Below are 20,014 nucleotides of genomic sequence, written 5' to 3'. Positions count from 1 at the left end.
ATATCTAATTGTACTGAAAAGCATTAGACAGTGTCAAGTAAAAAAATTGCTCATTTGCAAATTTAATGAACTTTGTAATTAGGTATATAACTCTGAACTCATATCTGTTGGAAATCTGGGCAATGGCTATTTCATCAGGTTGACAACCCCCATGTGTGGGCAGTGTAAGACAGTTACGATTCCGAATAAAGCAAGACAAATGTGATGCTTTCCTTCAAATACAAGACTAATGTTCATCAAACAAGGAATCTATGCAGACCCGGCATACCAGTTTGTAACGACATTCGAAACACAGTGAGCATGTAATTACCAAGGTACTACTATTATTACGTACTTACTACTATTAATGAAACTGTTGTAAAAACGTGAGCACATTCAGTTCACATCTGGTTTTTGTTTTAGCTGTATCTAATTCAAGGGATCGCGGTGGAATTGTTGAATTTTGGTATGATCGTATGGCAAGAACAACTCTAGATCTCCTTAAAACTTAAAAGTCTGACCGTTGTTTTCAGTACTCTGCATTTGAACACCTGCTGGCCTCACTTTAATAATTGCTTCGGCCAAAGCTCATACTTCAAAAAAACTAACAGTTACCCTAGAAGTCTATTTGAGAGTGTGAATACAGGACCTTAGCTCTTTGCAGGAGGATATTGCGTTTTAGCCCCCACCCCCTGCCATACCGCTTACGCTTTTGTCATAACTTGAATCAGTAGGCAAATTTATACCTTTATCGAATGATTTTAATGAAACCTGAATATGCATATTGAGAGTCGGGTATCCGATGATGATTGCATTGTCGCGTCTGTTTTAGCTTGATTAAAATTCAAACATGTTCTATGAAGACTAGAGAACTGGTTTAAACTTTAACTTAACGGATGAGTGATACAATCGCATGCGTGACTATACTTTCAGACAATTAGGTCACCATGAGAGAGTCAAGCCATAGTTCAACGTAATGTGCTCCCATTTTAGGCGAAATTAAAACTTTCTGTAAACTTACTCTGTAATGTATCCAGTTTTACTAATTAAAAGTGTGATGAATTAAATTTCGAAGCATTCTCGAATTTTCAGTTAAAGTTCACTTCAAACACGGGACGTGTCGTACGTGACATGCTTTGCCAAATAAGACGTGTCGATGTTCTCACTGTGACCGTGCAACCGTGTGATCACCCATCAGTGTTGACCTACTTACAGTTTGCATTGTACCAACTGGTGTGCGGTGGTTGAACAATGCCTAGGGGGAAAAGAATGTGCAAGACATGTCCTTGGTCATTGAACTGAGATAAATTCAATTCCCTTTGTCGACAATTTAAATACCCATTCATCGCTTTACAAAATCCACTGGGTCAGGCCATAAATACAAAGGCGCGGGAAACTTCTGCTATTACAGTCTGTTTCATCGATATTTTCCTGCCGAAAGGTGAAATATGGCTGATGCTGACAAACACCCGGCGACGTCATTTGTTGGTAAGTAAACTAAGTTGCATTGTCTCTTTAGTTTTGCCAGTCCTGTTAGTCTAATCCTTTGAGAGAAAAGTATTATCTCATTTACATATCCCAACGACATTTTTGACAGGGGGATCCCAATCGTTTCTATTTTGAACATCTGGAGCTTCAAGACGTGTTTCAAATTTATGTACACTGGTCTGACACCTTTACTGAATAGCACGAAAATGAACTCAAGGTAAAAATATTTCATAGGGAAACTCTAAAAAATACTTGATCGTATCGACTAACAATAATTTGCACATTACAGTTCTTGAAAGTCACTTGTCTTCTGAGGTTATCTTCGAAATTACGACATTTAGTCGCGCTAACGGCTAACTGACTACGCATGCACAGGTTCATAATATACTATGCGAGTAACCGGAAGTGTACCCTACTTTCATCATTATATAACATGCCATTAATTAAATATAACTCTTTTGTTAGCCAGTAAGTGTTATTATCCACCTTGTCGCTGATACAAAATATCGTTAATATAATGCAGAAAAAATAGGAAAAGGGAGAAAACTGTCGTGCATATGAACGGGGCATACGCAAAGAATGCTGGGATGAAATTTTTCAAAAGCGACCCCTGTGTCAATAATTAGATTAAAAAATTGCCAGTTTTTAGACGGAACGCTATAGTTTTCAGCTTGCAAGTGGAAGGTAGGCAGTGCGGTTACCATTGCAATGATAATTATTGCAGAATACGTCCCTTGTTTAACGCAATAGGCTATTATCATGGTAAAAAATGCCAATTTTTGTCCAACATTTGTATACATTACACAAAATCTATACATGCACTGCTACAGGGTTTGACGTCGTGTACGTACGTGAACTGCTTTCATCAGAGGGAAACTGGGCATTGTTGTCATATAAAGTAACAATTAATTTTATTTTATCATGAATCAATACAAATAACATTGCTAATCTTAACCCCTGGCGCGACACCAAGGGCTGAGCCCTATATAATATTATGTACGCAGTGATTTTGAACTCGACACCAAAGCTAAAACTGGTCATTGATTGGTCAAATAAGTTGTTCCAACTATCACAAGTACCCCTGTTTGGTGAATATCCGGTCAGTGAAATGAGAAACAATAGGATGTTCATTAACAGTGTAGGCCTTGTCAAGCATTTCAAAGTACAGCCTGTAAATTGACCATTCCCTCCTTTGGTGTAAACATGTGCTTTGATTAATTGATCTCGAACCTAAAGATATCAACCACTGAGCGAGGTCAAGGATGTGACCTACTAGCCATGACGGCTTAACACAAGGCTTCTTCTCAAATAGTGTTACTCCCTATCTAAGTTTACCACTGTTAGCGTGAAATATCATGTCTGAAAGGTTTATTCAAGAAAAACTGAGTCTGATAAACAATTTAAATAATCCCCCGTATTCCTCTCTCGTGTTACTGGGACTCTGACTTGTGATTCAAAAGGTAACAGCCGAATCCCCCTTCGCCTACGGCTCTCGGGGTACGGCCGCTAAACCTGGAGTCACTCGTCTGTGACACAGACACAGACACATACACACACAGACACATCCATTGATACGGACAGCCGATTTGCCAGTTGAAAATGATTGCGGAACAATTATAGTTGTGTATACACAGGTTGGAGAGGAGATATGACTTATAGCTATAAAGAAAGCACTCAGACGGTTTTGAGTTGAATTATTTATTTTCAATAGCATATATAGTCAAAATCAATAAAATAAAATAAAGTAAACTATTGCCCAAAGAATCCCATTCCTCCCCACCGCAGAGAACTGATTGCTTTTCCCTTGGTTATTACTCCATATGCATGTTAGCTGCAATAATTGTAGCTCACGGGCCGTGCGCCGGCTTTTCGGCTGTGTATAGCTCCGACCGATCGTGCTGGCTGTGTAGCGCTGGCAAGTAGTTGCTACACAATACGATAGAATCAAATGAGAACCGAATGTGCTCAAGTGGTTAAAGCCGCACTTTTCAATCCCGGGTTCTCGCATAAGTGGAGTTCTCCTCCCAGTCAAACACTTGGCCAGTACGATGTTAGATTTCTATAGCATTAATTACACAAACTGATCTCAACCTTTTGTCACCTTTTGCTAATCCTGCAAACAGAGTTTATACAAGCGTGTGATTGACAGTCGGTTCAAATTGCCAACGGTCATTGATTCCCCACCACAAACGCTCGAATTTCCTAAAAAATTGTCTTCAAGTCGCGTTAGACTTTGAATATAACCACAGAGTTCGATCGGCAGCATCTTCGCACTGACCGCTTGTCAGTCTGTCTGTGTTTTTGCGGCCGGGGAAAACTAAAAAGTGGCATTTTCTGGAGCGTGTGCCCATGTGTTGCCTGTTTGGTGTCCACTAACACAATGAACGCCGCCATACCTTCGCGTCCTTTTAAAGGGAAGCTCCGCCTTTAACAACAGGTTCATTACATAGTAGTATGCTTCAGATATCTGTCAGATCATTATATGTAGTAGGTTTCATCAACTTTCGAACTGTACTCGCGGAGTTAAATTACTAATTACAAAAGTTCATGAAATATGCAAATGAGCTTTTTTTGTTAACTTAACACTGCTCAATTCTTCATGGAACAATTTGATATCTATCAGGTTGACACCTGTAGCACGTTTCATCAAATGTAATGCTGATATTTCGGAGTTATATCACTAATTAAAAAAATTAATTCAATATGCAAATGAAGCTTTCGTTAATTTTACTCTACACAGTGCTTCACGCGACAATTAGAATTTATTGCCGTAATTTCCGTGTTATATGACAGATTGTAAAGTTCATTAAATATGCCAATGAACCTTTAATTAACTTCAAACTACTAAATGCTTCACAACACCAGTAGATATCTGTAGTATCAGTATCTGCAGTAGATTTCATCAAATTGGATGCTGTAAATTCGATTTATATGACTAATTAAAAAACTTCATTAAATGTGCGAATGAACCCTTAATTAACTTGAAACTACACAGTGCTTCACGCGACAATTAGATAACTATCAGATCGATATCTGTAGCAGGCTTCATCAAATTAGGTGCCATAACTTCCGTGTTATATTACTCATTATAAAGTTCATTAAATATGCAAATGACCCCTTAATTATTTTAACACTGCTTAATGTTTCTGAACTCGGTCAGATATCCGTAGGATCAATATCTGCAGCAGATTTCATCAAACAAAATGCTGCTGTTTCGGAGATGTAAGAATAATTACAAAACTTCATTAAATATTCAAATGAGCTTTGTATTAACCTGAGACTGCTCAATGCTTCTCAGTACAATTAGACATCTCTAAGATCAATATTTGTAGCAGATAGCATACATTTCGGAGTAACAATTTTAAAGTTATAGCACTAATTACAAAAGTTCATTAAATGTGCAAATGAGCAGATAATTGACATGACGCTCACATTATCATCGTAATGTTCCCAGATTCTCATCAGAGAAAAGTTTCCTAACATTTAGTTCATTATTTCTTGATATATGTCGGAACTGTCATTATTGTCTCCATTGGAAACCATTATATGAAAATAACATGATGATGTATCATAACTTCATTAATATGCAAGCCACACTGCCCAAAATCTAATTAAATGGAACCTGTCTGTCATATCTCACCTAAATCCGTTCAGTTGTTCTTGAGTTATCGTACAAACACACAGACAGGCAGACAGAGAGACAGACAGACAGACAGTCAGACACAGACAGACAGACAGACAGACAGACAGACAGACAGACACACACACACACACACACACACACACACATACACAAACACACACACACACAATGGCAGTCAGACTGACATCGCTATGATATAAGCACTCGTGTGTGAAAACGTAACCTAAAAATGCCGGTGTACGGCCAGTGTACTACAATTATAGTAGCGATAGAATATGCAGGTAATTTCCTGGTAAGCTCGTTGACGTGCACTGTCTGTTTGGTACAATCTTTTGAACATATTATGTTAAATTATTGATAAAATATTATATTGATACAATAAAAGTGTAAAGGACTTGACAGAAACGCTTTTGCTGCAGTTTCTGCGTATGTGTCAAAGCGATATTTCGATCATCGGCACAAGGGGCCTCGGTCGTCTCGGGTCGTCTCCTCTTGGGCCGGGTTTTCCTGTCAGCCGGTTTCTGACGAAGTACTTCGTATCAAACACCCCAGGTCTGTCTACGATAGAAGCCCTAAATGACTGACCGTTCCGCCTGACATAGTTTGCCACGTGATACCAGGGTTGCCTGTACCGTTCGCTTTCAAATACTTGGGTGAGTGTAATCCTACACAAACCTTTACAAAAGCGTGGGTCTTTTGCGTAAAGTTTCATATATCATGTCATTTCTTTAAAAGGGTGTAAGTATTCTACGAGAGAGTCAATTTACAGGTTAAACGTTCAGTATTTAATGTCGGTAAACAATATCAATTGTACATAACAAAATGCTTCATGTTTCCAGCCGTCCCTTTCTTCACTAGACGCTATTCACCCAAACCGTCGTCTGGCTGAAAAAAATACAAGCAACAAGGTTTTTGCACACCTTATACAGGTGCAAATGTAGAAATTCAAACCTTAAGTGACCTCAGGTTTGTGACAATATAAATTGTCGTTTCTCAGGGTCTCGCAGGAGATTATTGATGAGCTTTAATCTCCCTGGCAGAGTACTTTTAGAGCACTTGAAACTTTTCTTACGGGCATGTCCAACTTCATTAGGCCTCACATTTAACTTGTTAAATGAAGCTTAACAAGTGATGAGCCTGTATTTGCCTTTGCAGGTGTTCAGAATGAGTTGTACCGTAAAGAGCGAAAATAAAATGACGTGATAGGTAGGTACATGGTGCTTATCTTTACCTTTTAACACTATCCGCACGAATTTAAACATGAAAGCAAATGGTTTCTGCCAATGGAAGAAAAGATGTGCCCAACTCTTACTTCTTTATCAGTAATATCACAATTCGGCCGAGCCTATGATTTGGTCATGAGTAAGGTTTGAAAATGTATCGCTTGCAAATATTGATCAAAATATTCCAGCTTAGGCCGTGGCATGTTATGACGCACTAACAAGCATCAAGGAATCGCAATAGTAGCGCCTGTATGGTAGAAAAATAAGTTTCTCTGCCTAGATGATGCAACGGCACACGGAAAGAAAGAAAAATGCGAGACAGACAGAGACACAAAAGTAAGAGAGACATAGACAGCCATCTGATTCAACACTTAAACAATTCAACGGAAGCTGTACGAACACGCATATTATGCCGTACATTAAATCTTGATAATATAAAACTCCTTGAAAGAATGGTTGAACAAGATTTGGTTTGTCCGAATTCAAAGTACAAATAAAGAACGTGTGAAATGTCACTTGGTGAAATTAGGGATTGGCTATCAGCGACGCCTGTGTTATGTAGGTCATTCCCCCCACACTCATCATGACCTGAGTTCAATTAGTCTAGAACATTCTCAAGGTCACTGCCCTTGATGACCTCACAACCTTGAATTCAATTAGTCATGTTTGGAATGTTCTGGAAAGTTGATTAGTTGTGTAAGGGAGATAATTTTAGAACAGTAATTAGCATGTCAATAAAAGTTCTAGATTGTTCTTATATGCCTTTATAAAAGGGACGTGCACAGCTTCTAGTCAGACTTTTGGGATCGTGTCTCTTGTGTGTTACTAAACTCCAGCAGTAGTCATTCTCAAGACTTTTCAAGACCTTCACTGCCAACGCTGGATTTATACTGTGGACTTTGTGCAGCTTCAAGCCTGCAAGCCAAAGGACTGTTCATTCATCCAACTGACTGTTACAACTCTGAGACTGGAGCTTTGCCGTCCCAGCTGAGATAAGTAGTCTGTACACTTTTAAAGCTTGTACTCTATCCCTGACTTAACAATAGTTTTATTTCGTAATAAATTTTTGTTTAAACATTAACTGCTGAGTTCACCCTTTTGTTCGTTTTCTCTGCACGTAACAAATTGGGGGCTCGTCCGGGAGACGAATATTTTGAGCCGTTTGACAACATTTTGCCTACCTTTTCAAAACTACTTTACACTGTGAACTCAGCGAAATTTAATCATGGCGGAATTCAAGCCAGACGAATTTATGGATGACCTTGATCAGGACGCATTTGATTCCCTCAAAAAAGACAACCTCATCACACTGGCCGATTTCCTTAAAGTAGATGTCAAAAGATCTATGCGCAAGCGAGAAATACAGTTCAAGATTGCAAAACATTTAGTTAATTCTGGCCATTTTGAGGAGTCTGCCTTAAAAGATTATGAACCTGAGTCTTCCTTTGAACTCAGAAAATTAGAGTTAGAAATACAGGCAGATTTGGCACGTGAAAAGTTGCAAATGGAAGAAAGACAGAGAGAGAAAGATAGGCAGGAAAGATTAGAAATGGAAGAAAGAAGACAGAGAGAAAAGGAATTGCGATTAGAAGAACAGCGATTACAGGTAGAAATAAAACGTTTAGAGCTTGGACAGTCAGGAAAATTCTTCCCTTCAGACAAGTTTGACATCACTAAGCATTTCAGGTTAGTTCCCCCTTTCCAAGAAAAGGATGTTGATAAATATTTCCTTCATTTTGAGAAAATTGCTCAGAGTCTGAATTGGCCTAAGGAGTCCTGGTCTATGCTTTTGCAGAGTGCTTTGGTGGGTAAAGCCAGAGAAATTTACATTCAGTTGTCAGTAGAGCAGGCTTCAAATTATGATTCTGTGAAGGAATTAATTCTCAAGGGCTATGAGTTGGTGCCTGAAGCTTACCGTCAGAAATTTAGGGATTGTGAGAAGGTGAAGGATCAAACTTATGTTGAATTTGCTCGAACAAAAGAACAACTGTTTGATCGTTGGTGTTCTTCTGAAAAGGTCAGTCAGAATTATGACAAATTACGACAGCTCGTTTTGATTGAGGAATTTAAAAGGTGCATCCGGAGTGACATCAGACGTTTATCAATGAACAAAAGGCAGATACATTAGAGGTTGCTGCACGTTTGGCCGATGATTATTCATTGACCCACAAATCTTCATTTCTCAGCAAACCATCCCAGTCCTTTTCATACAGAAACAATGCAGGTAAATTTAACTCGTCCTTTTCATCCAAGAATTTTTCAAAGGACAGTAGGAAATCAAATGACAACAGTTCACAGAGTTCAAGTAACACTCCCACATCATCAGATCCCAAGTCTCAATCTCCTTCTGACAAACAGTTTGGTACACTTTCTTGTAATTATTGTAAGAAAGACGGCCATTTAATGTCAGATTGTTTCAAATTGAAAAGAAAACGTGAAGGTCAAAGTGGTCAAAGTGGATCTAAGCCCACCGGCTTTATTTCTTCATCAACTCAATTAGAGTCTAATAATGTGTGCAACACATTTTCTGTGGTTAAACCCCTCTCATCCCCAATTAATGAGGTCAAGGTCAATTCTTCTCAAGATAGCATTATGGGTATTTTCGAACCATTTATTCATGATGGTTTTATATCACTTTCTAGTGATTTCTCTTCCGCTACCCCTGTCAAAATTTTAAGAGATACCGGGGCTTCCCAGTCTCTTTGTTGGCAGATACCCTGCCGTTTTCTGAAAAGTCATTTTCAGGTTCTAAAGTTCTTATTAAGGGGGTAGATTGTAATGACTACATTCCTGTTCCTCTCCATAATGTCTATTTGTCTTCGGACTTTATTTCTGGACCTGTGACTTTAGGTATTAGGCCTTTTTTGCCTTTTGAAGGGATTCACCTTCTTCTTGGAAACGACCTTGCTGGGGACAGGTCATTACTAATCCACTTGTGACTGATAATCCTAGTTTAGATCAGGATCCAGAGCCAATTGAACAAGAGATACCCGATTTATTTCCTTCATGTGCCATTACTCGAGCCATGTCAAAGAAAACTTCCGAGAATCAAAATACTCTCAAAAATAATGTCACAGATGTTGACTTAAATGACACCTTTCTCAGTCAGGTGTTGACACGGATCATTCCGTTATCCCTCGTGGATTTGAAACTTCCAGTAAAACTTCTGCTGACCAAAGTCAGACATTTTCTAGATCAAATCTCATTGCAGAACAACACAAAGACCCAGATATTTTGTCTTTGTTTGACAGGGTAGATGATGAAGGTAAAACTTCAGATAGCTCTGTTTCCTATTATACAAAATCTGGTATTCTCATGCGTAAATGGAGACCTCCAGACGTTTTGGTTGATGACGATTGGGCTATAAAACATCAAATTGTGGTTCCAAAGCCCTATCGTGCTGAAATATTGCGCCTGGCCCATGAAACCCCCTGGGCTGGTCACTTAGGGGTCAGGAAAACTTATCACAAAATTCTCAGTCACTTTTATTGGCCTAATCTCAGGCAGGATGTAGCACATTTCTGTAAAACTTGTCACACATGTCAAGTGGTAGGAAAGCCAAATCAGACCATTCCAAAGGCCCCTTTACAGCCAATTCCTGCATTTCAAGAACCATTAGTAGGATACTAATAGACTGTGTTGGGCCCCTACCAAAAACAAGATCAGGAAATGAGTACATGTTGACAATTATGTGTACATCAACTCGGTTCCCAGAAGCCATACCACTGAGAAATATAAAGACAAAGACTATAGTGAAAGCTTTAGTCAAATTTTTCACTTTATTTGGCCTCCCTAAATGTGTCCAGTCCGATCAAGGCTCCAACTTATGTCTGGAATTTTTCAACAAGTAATGGATCAGCTAGGCATTAAACAGTATAGGTCATCCGCCTATCATCCAGAAAGTCAGGGTGCTCTTGAGCGATTTCATCAAACTTTGAAAAACATGATTAGGACCTACTGTTTTGACACAGAGAAGCAGTGGGATGAAGGAATTCATTTTCTGCTCTTTGCTGTTAGAGAGTCAATCAAGAGTCTCTTGGTTTTAGCCCATTTGAGCTTGTATTTGGACATACAGTCCGTGGCCCACTTAAGCTCGTTAAAGAGAAATTCCTATCAGACGATGATGATTGTCTGAATATTTTGCAATATGTGTCAGATTTTCGTACGAAACTCTCTAAAGCATGTGAATTAGCCAGAGAAAATCTTGAGTCATCTCAGCAGTCAATGAAAACCAAATATGATAAAAGCACCTCAAAACGGAAGTTTGAACCAGGTCAAAAGGTTCTTGTTCTACTTCCAATTCCTGGCAAACCACTCCATGCTCGTTACTTCGGGCCTTACCTAATTGATAAGAAATTGAGTGATTTAAATTACATCATAATAACACCTGACAGGCGAAAACAAAAACAGCTATGTCACATAAATATGCTTTAAGCCATATTTGGATAGGGATAATCCTACTAAAACAAAGCCTGTCAGTACAGTCAGTTCTGGCCATTATGAAGATAGTGATACTGAAACTGACTTGAGTGAAAATACTCTAAACTCAAAGCTGGGCTCGGTCAAGCTTCAGAACTCAGAAATCCTGGAGAAGCTGGAGTCTACAAAGTTGGCACACCTCCAGCCAGAACAACAACAACAGGTGAAAGAACTGCTCCATGAATATAAACACCTGTTTCAAGATGTTCCAACGAGGACAACGTCATCTACCACGACGTTGATGTTGGGGACAGTAAGCCTGTAAAACAACATCCATACAGACTGAATCCAACAAAAGCAAAATATCTCCAGGAAGAAGTCAAATATACCTGCTGGACAATGACTTTATTGAACCCAGTAAAAGTAACTGGAGTTCGCCGTGCATACTTGTTCCCAAATCAGATCACAGTTATCGTATGTGCACGGACTTTAGGAAGGTCAACACTTTAACAAAGACAGACACTTTCCCAATCCCGAGGATTGATGACTGCATCGACCGAGTGGGAAAAGCCAAGTATGTGACGAAATTTGACCTACTGAAGGGATTTTGGCAAGTCCCTTTGACGGATCGTGCTTTGTTACACCAGACGGATTGTTCCAGTACAAGGTGATGCCATTCGGAATGAAGAACTCTCCGGCAATGTTCCAACGGATGATCAACGACGTCATATCCGGGCTAAACGGGTGTGCAGCCTACGTTGACGACGTCGTCCTGTATAGTGACACCTGGGAGGAACACATCAAGCTCATGCGGAAGTTCTTTGAGAGACTGAGCAAAGCAATGTTGACTGTCAACCTTGCCAAATCTGAGTTTGGTTGGGCTAGGGTAACTTACCTCGGACATACTGTAGGACAGGGTGAGGTAAAACCTGTTGATGCTAAAATCAGTGCCATTTCAAGTTTTCCCATACCAAACTGCAAACGACAACTGATGCGCTTTCTCGGTATGGCTGGTTACTACAGAAAATTCTGTCCAAATTTCTCCACAATTACTGAGCCTTTGACTAACTTACTTAAAAAGAAAGTAAAGTTTGTTGGTCAGAGCAATGCCAACAGGCATTTGATACACTTAAAGCCATACTGCAAAGTGCCCCAGTATTGTCTGCACCAGATTTCACTTTGCCATTCAAATTAGCTGTAGATGCTAGTGATACGGCTGCTGGTGCTGTTTTATTGCAAGAGGATAGTCATGGTATAGATCATCCTGTTTGCTATTTTTCACGCAAATTTAACAAATCCCAGAGAAACTACTCTACAATTGAAAAAGAGTGTTTATCTTTGATATTAGCTTTACAGCATTTTGAAGTTTATGTTACTTCTTCAAATCAGCCAATAGTGGTTTATATTGATCACAACCCTCTTGTTTTTCTGCAGAAATTTAAAGGCAAAATCAGAGATTGCTAAGATGGAGTTTAATGTTACAGGAGTTTAATCTTGACATTAGACATATCAAAGGCAGAGACAATTTAATTGCAGACTGTCTCTCTCGTATTTAGAGTTTATTGTTGTTCACTTTCAAGAAATTTTATTGTTGTTCACTTTCAAGAAATTTTACTTTAGAGTAAAACAAAATTTGAGTACTTAAATCCTTTTCAAGATTACATTTGTAAAAGAAAGATTTTTCTTTGAAAAATTTTCTTTTTTTGAAGAGGGGGTGTGTTATGTAGGTCATTCCCCCCACACTCATCATGACCTGAGTTCAATTAGTCTAGAACATTCTCAAGGTCACTGCCCTTGATGACCTCACAACCTTGAATTCAATTAGTCATGTTTGGAATGTTCTGGAAAGTTGATTAGTTGTGTAAGGGAGATAATTTTAGAACAGTAATTAGCATGTCAATAAAAAGTTCTAGATTGTTCTTATATGCCTTATAAAAGGGACGTGCACAGCTTCTAGTCAGACTTTTGGGATCGTGTCTCTTGTGTTACTAAACTCCAGCAGTAGTCATTCTCAAGACTTTTCAAGACCTTCACTGCCAACGCTGGATTTATACTGTGGACTTTGTGCAGCTTCAAGCCTGCAAGCCAAAGGACTGTTCATTCATCCAACTGACTGTTACAACTCTGAGACTGGAGCTTTGCCGTCCCAGCTGAGATAAGTAGTCTGTACACTTTTAAAGCTTGTACTCTATCCCTGACTTAACAATTAGTTTTATTTTCGTAATAAATTTTGTTTAAACATTAACTGCTGAGTTCACCCTTTTGTTCGTTTTCTCTGCACGTAACACCTGTCAAATTCTCAAAAGGTGCTTTCCCACGGTGAGTAATAAGGCGAATTGTTGTCAGCATTCACTGTCTTCGATATGCAACCAAACACATTCCTGGGAAGGGGCGCCTGACCGAGTTTCGTTGTTCTATTGTAAAGGTATCCGATGAAAAATTGCTGTTTTGAAATATTGTATTCTGTTGGGAAAGGTATGACCGGGCAACAAACTGAGGCAAACAATCGCAAGGCTAATGTTTCAGTATTAATGGAAACAAAATAGTAAGCATTGAAAACAGTCTCATTTGAATCTCTAATTACTTTCATGAACCAGCAGCCAATTAGAGTCGAGTTGTTTCTGATTTTGACCAATGAAAGAGATTCAAAACTTAAGTTGTAACCATGGGCAACTTTAAAAGGCATTTGTTGAAGTTATGTTGTGTTGTTAGCTCGTAGGGCAAGGCTGACATAAGGCACTCTAGAAAAACACCCTCAAGTAACTTTCAGGTGAGCATTACTAACTTTGGTCGTAATCTAGACATGGTTTCCAGCAATGTTTCGGTTTTCCGGCCGACTTTTGGAGTAGTTATAAAACTGTACAAAGTGCATGGTTCTATAAAATATCATTCCAAACATTAACTTGTGTTACGAGCTTGGTTTTTCGCCCTCATAATGCGGTAAACGCACTGTGGGTACAAACAACAACAGTGGACAGAGACAGCGCTCTCAGATACCTACCTATCATAAATGGTATCAAACTAGCTTAAGATGAGGATATTGAGATTTATTGATAAAAATTTTCGTGATACTTCATGTCAAATTTTGTATACAGTGTGGTCTGAGAGAGAGAGAGAGAGAGAGAGAGAGAGAGAGAGAGAGAGAGAGAGAGAGAGAGAGAGAGAGAGAGAGAGAGAGATCACGAAAATGTATGCTACATTGTCAGTCAACCGTGGTCCTACTCCTAACGCAACACCTGTCTTTTTTAAGACAACAATGTCATAATAAAATGACACCCCTTCGTATATCATGTGATTAGATTTCTTTTTATAATACTTATATTTCAGAAACGAGAGTACAACCAACATGAAGATTATAGTAATATCAGTACTTCTCAGTTTTGCAGTGTGTGCTCAAGCAGGCAGTGAGTATAACACCCATCACGGTGTCTATTCTGCATTATAAAACGATAATTTTTGTTTTTTCAATTTGTGCAAATGATTGAAGAGTTCCTGTCAGACCATAAGCATCGTAAACAACATTATGGCTTTAAATGATTTGCTATATGTTCTCATGTTTGTTAGGACGGATCTGAGTAAAATGTACACTTTTTTCATGTTCCAGCTATTACTGTGGCCTCTGGAACTTTCTCCGTAGTTGTTCCATCTGCTCCGATAACAATCAATGAAGCAACAGCTACTACTGTCACTTTTAATGTGGGCTTGGCAAACAGTGATGCCACGCCAGTCACTCTAACCTCAGTTGAACTGTACTTGTCGGACAACGCAGACCTTGCGGCAGCTGGAGCAAAAGTATCAGCGGCAATAGCTGTCACTAATGCTCCTACCACTGTTCCCGCTAGTGCTACTGGCGCTGCTGGTAGCGGTCAGACTAACGGTATGAGAGCGAGTGTACAGGCATTAGACGCCGACGAATGTCCTCATTACAACAGGTTGTGCATCAAAATTGTGCCGGACGATGATGTTGCCTGTGTTACTATAACAACTAACTGTGTTGGTGAGCGTATAAAGTCATTTCTTTCAATGAATTTTACTCCCTGGGCCTGTATCTGGCAAAAGCCCAAGCATCAATTTCCCATAGGTTACAAGTAGCGTTCAACTAACCTTTAAATTTGCAATTTTACATGCAGCATGACAGGGGTTTGGTCAATGTTAACCTCCCTACTTATGAATGTTCGTAAAGGCAAGTCCACGTAATAGTTGAGTAGTAATGAAATTGCGCCCTCTGTCGTGTTTTTGCACAAATTCCTGCTCATTGCTATGATCTCCATGGGCCTCATAACTCCAAAGTTACCACAGAATACCAAAGCCGTTGTTCACAACAATCTGCATTTTGATTCAAGCAGGCAATTATCTTTACAAAAAAAGCCTTCAAATTAAAGTTCAAACCAAACAAGCATCCACGCAATATCAAAACTTAAAGGCACTATTTGTCACCCGAACTAACTTCGTTCTAGTTCGAACCAGGGACCCAAATCAATAGTCTTGTGTCATCTATTGCATTTCCTAAATCTTTGTTGGATTTCCAATGCCCTTGTTCCGATTGAATACTGTAACGTGGATAGACGCTTCCGTTAATCACTTTAAAGTGACGTTTTATAAATGCAGTACATCATGTATGGTCATCTTGTTGTCAAATAGGCTGAAGTTTCCAATCGTGGGATTTTCAGTTCGGCATTTTAGCCCATTGCATCCTACCCAAAAGACAGTATCTTTCAAAGGCATTAAATTGGAACTTACACAAAATTTAAAAAAAAACTCGTCTGACATGTACTAGAAATGTGTCTAAATTTGTATTCGCTAATCGCTAACTCGTTATGCAAATTTAGGTTATTAATGGAGGGATGAAAATATGATACACATTTACCATTTCTCATTTTCTCTGATGAATAACTTTTTTGTCGATTATTTATTGGTTTAAATATCAAATGCATGAATTTTCAGATGATTTGTTTTTGACAAAACTATTTGCTCGTAACCCCTGATGTGAAAACTTTCGGTACATTTGAATTTGTACGGATTAAGCGTAATTTTTTAATGTATACACACACCGAATATATCATAAAATTCGTGATGAATTTCTCATTATATACTTCTAACAATTGCAGAACATACAACTACGGCAGCGCCCAGTACCTCGGATGCTCCAGACATGACTACACAAGGTATTGTCTTGTTTAACCTACGGAACTAAATTTCGGCGCAAAGAGCATATGAACTATATTACTGTCTGTATCCGCTTTTGTCTAACTGCCGCTTTTTGACGTCGGCTTTGTTTTGATGTCGCTCTCGATCCGTCTTTGAACTTCTCCGTCCGGCGGCGCTATCCCTGTTGCAAGAATCGCTACTATTGTCTTTTGGTGAATCTTTGTGTCTATGTACCCCACTCTATATAGCTCCTCGCCCCGTCGTCAGTGCAAATCTGTCTGGATATCTTTGTAGAACCTCTCTTCCCTATCTATTTTGCAAAAGCTTCATGGCAGAAGGGGAACATATGCCATTCGTTATTTCCTTTTTCACTAGCATGACTGAATGAATTGTATCTAGGGAATAATTATCTTCAGTTGTGTGATATTGGCCAGTGCCGTCTCTCTCTCTCTCTCTCTCTCTCTCTCTCTCTCTCTCTCTCTCTCTCTCTCTCTCTCTCTCTCATAATACGTTTTCGTTTTCGATTCTCCAACGTTTTGAGAATGAAATATCTGAAGGCATTTTCATTTCAGCCCTTTCCTCCCCAGGTGATAAAAATGGTGCAGAATTTGTACAATACAGTGTATCTTTGATGTTGATTCTCTTCCTACCAACTTTTCTGTTTCGCCAGAATTAAAGATAAAGGTATGTTGAATTGTTTCTGGGACGTTTAGCCTTAATTTTGAGCTAAACTGTCTTTGCTTAAATTGTAAATAGCAAATTAAATAACCAATTAAATAACCAACTGTCGGTAGCTGATCAATCTATAGCTTAGACAACCTTGTTTCCGGACAAACAGTATATTTTAGTTTGAGACAACCTTCGAAAGTCAGTAACTAAACCGATTTTGGTATGCTATACATGTTGACCTTATGTACTCAAGTATGTGCATTGGTTTTGTGACTTTTATTTTCTCGGTAAATGTCACACCTTGAAAAGGAGAAATATTGACAGGAAAAAGCTGCTGAATCTGCTCTATAACTGAATAATCTCTCTCTCTCTCTCTCTCTCTCTCTCTCTCTCCTCTCTCTCTCTCTCTCTCTCTCTCTCTCTCTCTCTCTCTCTCTCTCTCTCTCTCTCTCAGGAAGGAGTATGGATTTATGACGATGCTGTGGATGACTTCAAACGAAGTGTGTACGATTTGCGTCGACGTCGCTGGTCTCTTTTGTAGAACGACTCCGTAATCAGATTCATACTGGGAACAAATACAAAATATCACCTTCGTCGTACCCTGACATTATCGCTCTTTTGTTAGCTGGATTCGAGATTCTCTTCATATGATTTTATTTGAAACGATATGTGTACAAAACACATGTCAGCGGCTGAGGGAAATCATTGTATTCTGAAAATTTACATGCGTTCTTCAGTACAATGAGGAAATCACCTGTAGCTGAGAAGAATACATTCGTCAGACAGCCTTTACCAACAAATTATATGCCTTTGTGATTATTTATATCCAACCGAATAAATAGTGTGTGAATTAATTAAAATACCAAACAGGTCTTGTCTTATTGCTTTCCCATGTCTTTGCGTTACTTAGGCTAACATATCCTAGCAAAAGTGTATTTCTCCACTTGTGATAACATGTTTACTTAACTGGAATATACATTTGAAACACACTGGAGTAAAGGCATGACATCATCTATCTAGGGTTAAACTTCATCCCCTTGTGCCAATGGACAGTGCACCTAACAACATTATTTTAGGGAGACACAAAGATGGTCAGAGACACTAAAATACAGCGAAAGAGACAAACAGACAGAGACAGTTAAAGACAAAGAGGCTGAAAAGCAGTGATTAGCTGAAGTAGGGGCTATCAGAGAGTGTATTCTTGTTTTTTGTAGTTTAACTTTAACGACACGAATAAATTCGTTGCGACGATGAAATCATCTATAAAATGCTTTTTGCAAGTACCGCCATTGTTGGTCTATGAGATGCATTTATTCTGTTTTGTCCCTTACAGTTACCACGACACGTTGACACGACACGAAGACTTCAATCATGCATAGTGCCATCACTCATGTCAATCGTGGCCATTTTTTTTCCATATGGTGCATTTCGACAGGTAAAAGCACATCTGTGAAGATATGTCCAACATTTCCAAAAACCACTTCTTAGTTGCAAGGTTTTGTAGAATTCCTTTTGCACAAGCGTTTACACATGCATATGCAAATGGTTTCAGAAAGCAGTATTTTTTCAAAACTGCATGGTACACTTCATCGGTTGCGTGTTCACTACCACTAAGTAGTCAATATACATTACGAGAAAATGCGCTTATCAGCTTCATTTGGTAAGACAAAACTTAGTGGAGTTGCCTGAAATGATCGAAATACATGTTAATTACCAACATTGTGGTAACTGAACACCTTTGCTTTAGCTATTTTCACTACTACATGTAAGACCCGAGATTCCTGGGTTACTTTGAACAAAACCATGCCGGATTCACAATGACGGGCATAGCGAATGATTCCTTCGTCTCCCCGCATGCTACATCAGCCTCTGTAGCATATCCATAATCTTCTGCTATAAGATTACTTGTGTATAACACCACTACGCGGGTACGCGGAATACAGTGATCACCTAAACTTAGTATCTGAACATGAGGATTAATGTATTTGGATTATTGTCATTGTTTCTGTATTCTAAGGGACTGCGCACAACTAGAAATATATCGCTATGTCTAAATAGCAGTGTGTATCTGACCTGGCAACTACTAGTTCGTGAACTAACGACCTGGCAATTACTGGTCCGTGAACTTGCAGTTGCCTAGCGACGTGTGACGCGCTCACTGGCACGAAAACGCGCTGTCATAGCAGGAAATTGTCCAAAACAAACAGAGATAAAAAACAACAAGCACAATCTTTTAGAATACAATACTGTAAAACCAGTCTTTTTAGCTAATTTTTATTTAAAATTTTCCAGCTATTTACTATGGTCAAGATGTTCTTTCAGCTAAATCAAAAAACACGCTTATAGCAATGAAAATCCAAATCGCTAAAACAGAGCTAAATCAAAGTGTTTTACTGTATTTTGGTATTAATGCTGTAAAGATTTTTCTCTCTATTTATTAAATGACAAGGAGGATATTACATGGCAAAGAAAACACTTGTTGTGCGTTCAATGGCCAAGGGTAGTGTTTATGGAGACCTGATTTTACAGGAATTCTTGTTTACTGTCTCAACGATTTAATTGGCGTACAAGAGTTTTATATAAAAGACTTTGTGACGCTATTATGTCGGTTTTAGATAGTTCAAAATAATATAAGCGACAAAGCATGTACACTTTTACTGGATATTGCCCGTCGTTTTCAAAATGTTTAATTCAGAAACCTGGATATGATACATGTACGGAAAAAAATTCTGACCTCGGGAGAGGACATCGAGGCAGTGACGAAAAAATTTGTTTTTAATTTTCCTCAAAACATTTTGAGTCATCTGTGACATAAACATAGATCATACACAACGTTGTGATTTGCAAAGCACCCAAACATTTCATTTTCTGTTGATCCGGCTTTTATTTTTCTATTTTTTTGGCCAAGTGGAGGGTAATTTATTGGCCGGAAGAGAGACTTCGGTCCATGGGAGTACCATTCGTTTAATGTCACTTTTCATGGCGCGTTAAGCCACGACCTGAGAGTCCCATCCATCACAATCACTTGTAAAGAGCCGACGCACTTCTTCGTGACTTGTTGGAGTTGAGAGATCACTTTTACAAAGTTTTCGTTTTCAACAAATGTAGAAAAAATGGCGTTAAGATATACTTACAGACTACATGACAAATATGCATCGCGGGTGCTTTCCAATTATACTTTCGACAAAGGCAAAGTTTAAATATAAAAATTGTCCTGCATGGCAACATGATAATTGGCGCCAAATTCAAAGTTGCCGACAATTATGTAATCCTAAGAAGAATATAATGATGGGCGTTTTTTAAATGTATCAGACACTTGTTGTGTGAGTCATGATCGCCTGATGCAGGATCTAATCCCTTTTACACAATAAATATTAGATTTATACAATGAAAGTTGACAGGAGCTGAAGGGTTACGTGCTGAGACGATGTTTTTGTCAGATTTT

At 38.8% G+C, this 20,014-nt stretch overlaps 1 protein-coding gene across 3 annotated transcripts; it reads left to right on the top strand.

Moving 5' to 3' along the window:
* The first annotated feature begins 1,358 nt into the window (after nucleotides 1-1,358).
* LOC139123936 (uncharacterized) lies at nucleotides 1,359-17,494 on the top strand. Of its 3 annotated transcripts, none has more exons than XM_070690084.1 (6): nucleotides 1,359-1,467; nucleotides 14,080-14,156; nucleotides 14,357-14,749; nucleotides 15,861-15,917; nucleotides 16,488-16,584; nucleotides 17,024-17,494. In XM_070690084.1, exons 2-5 carry the CDS (start codon nucleotides 14,099-14,101, stop codon nucleotides 16,574-16,576), a joined length of 597 nt encoding a protein of 198 aa, XP_070546185.1. In that variant the 5' UTR covers nucleotides 1,359-1,467; nucleotides 14,080-14,098; the 3' UTR covers nucleotides 16,577-16,584; nucleotides 17,024-17,494. The 3 variants fall into 3 exon arrangements, with proteins under 3 accessions (XP_070546185.1, XP_070546183.1, XP_070546184.1); XM_070690082.1 differs by having other exon boundaries at nucleotides 16,473-16,584; nucleotides 17,024-17,492; XM_070690083.1 differs by lacking the exon at nucleotides 1,359-1,467 and adding an exon at nucleotides 13,449-13,522 and having other exon boundaries at nucleotides 16,473-16,584; nucleotides 17,024-17,492.
* The last annotated feature ends 2,520 nt before the right edge of the window (nucleotides 17,495-20,014 follow it).

This window comes from Ptychodera flava (genome assembly GCF_041260155.1).
Source record: "Ptychodera flava strain L36383 chromosome 23 unlocalized genomic scaffold, AS_Pfla_20210202 Scaffold_23__1_contigs__length_28996876_pilon, whole genome shotgun sequence".
Lineage (NCBI taxonomy): Eukaryota > Metazoa > Hemichordata > Enteropneusta > Ptychoderidae > Ptychodera > Ptychodera flava.
Note: the sequence above shows the minus strand (reverse complement) of the source record. Positions and strands in the feature narration are given on the sequence as shown.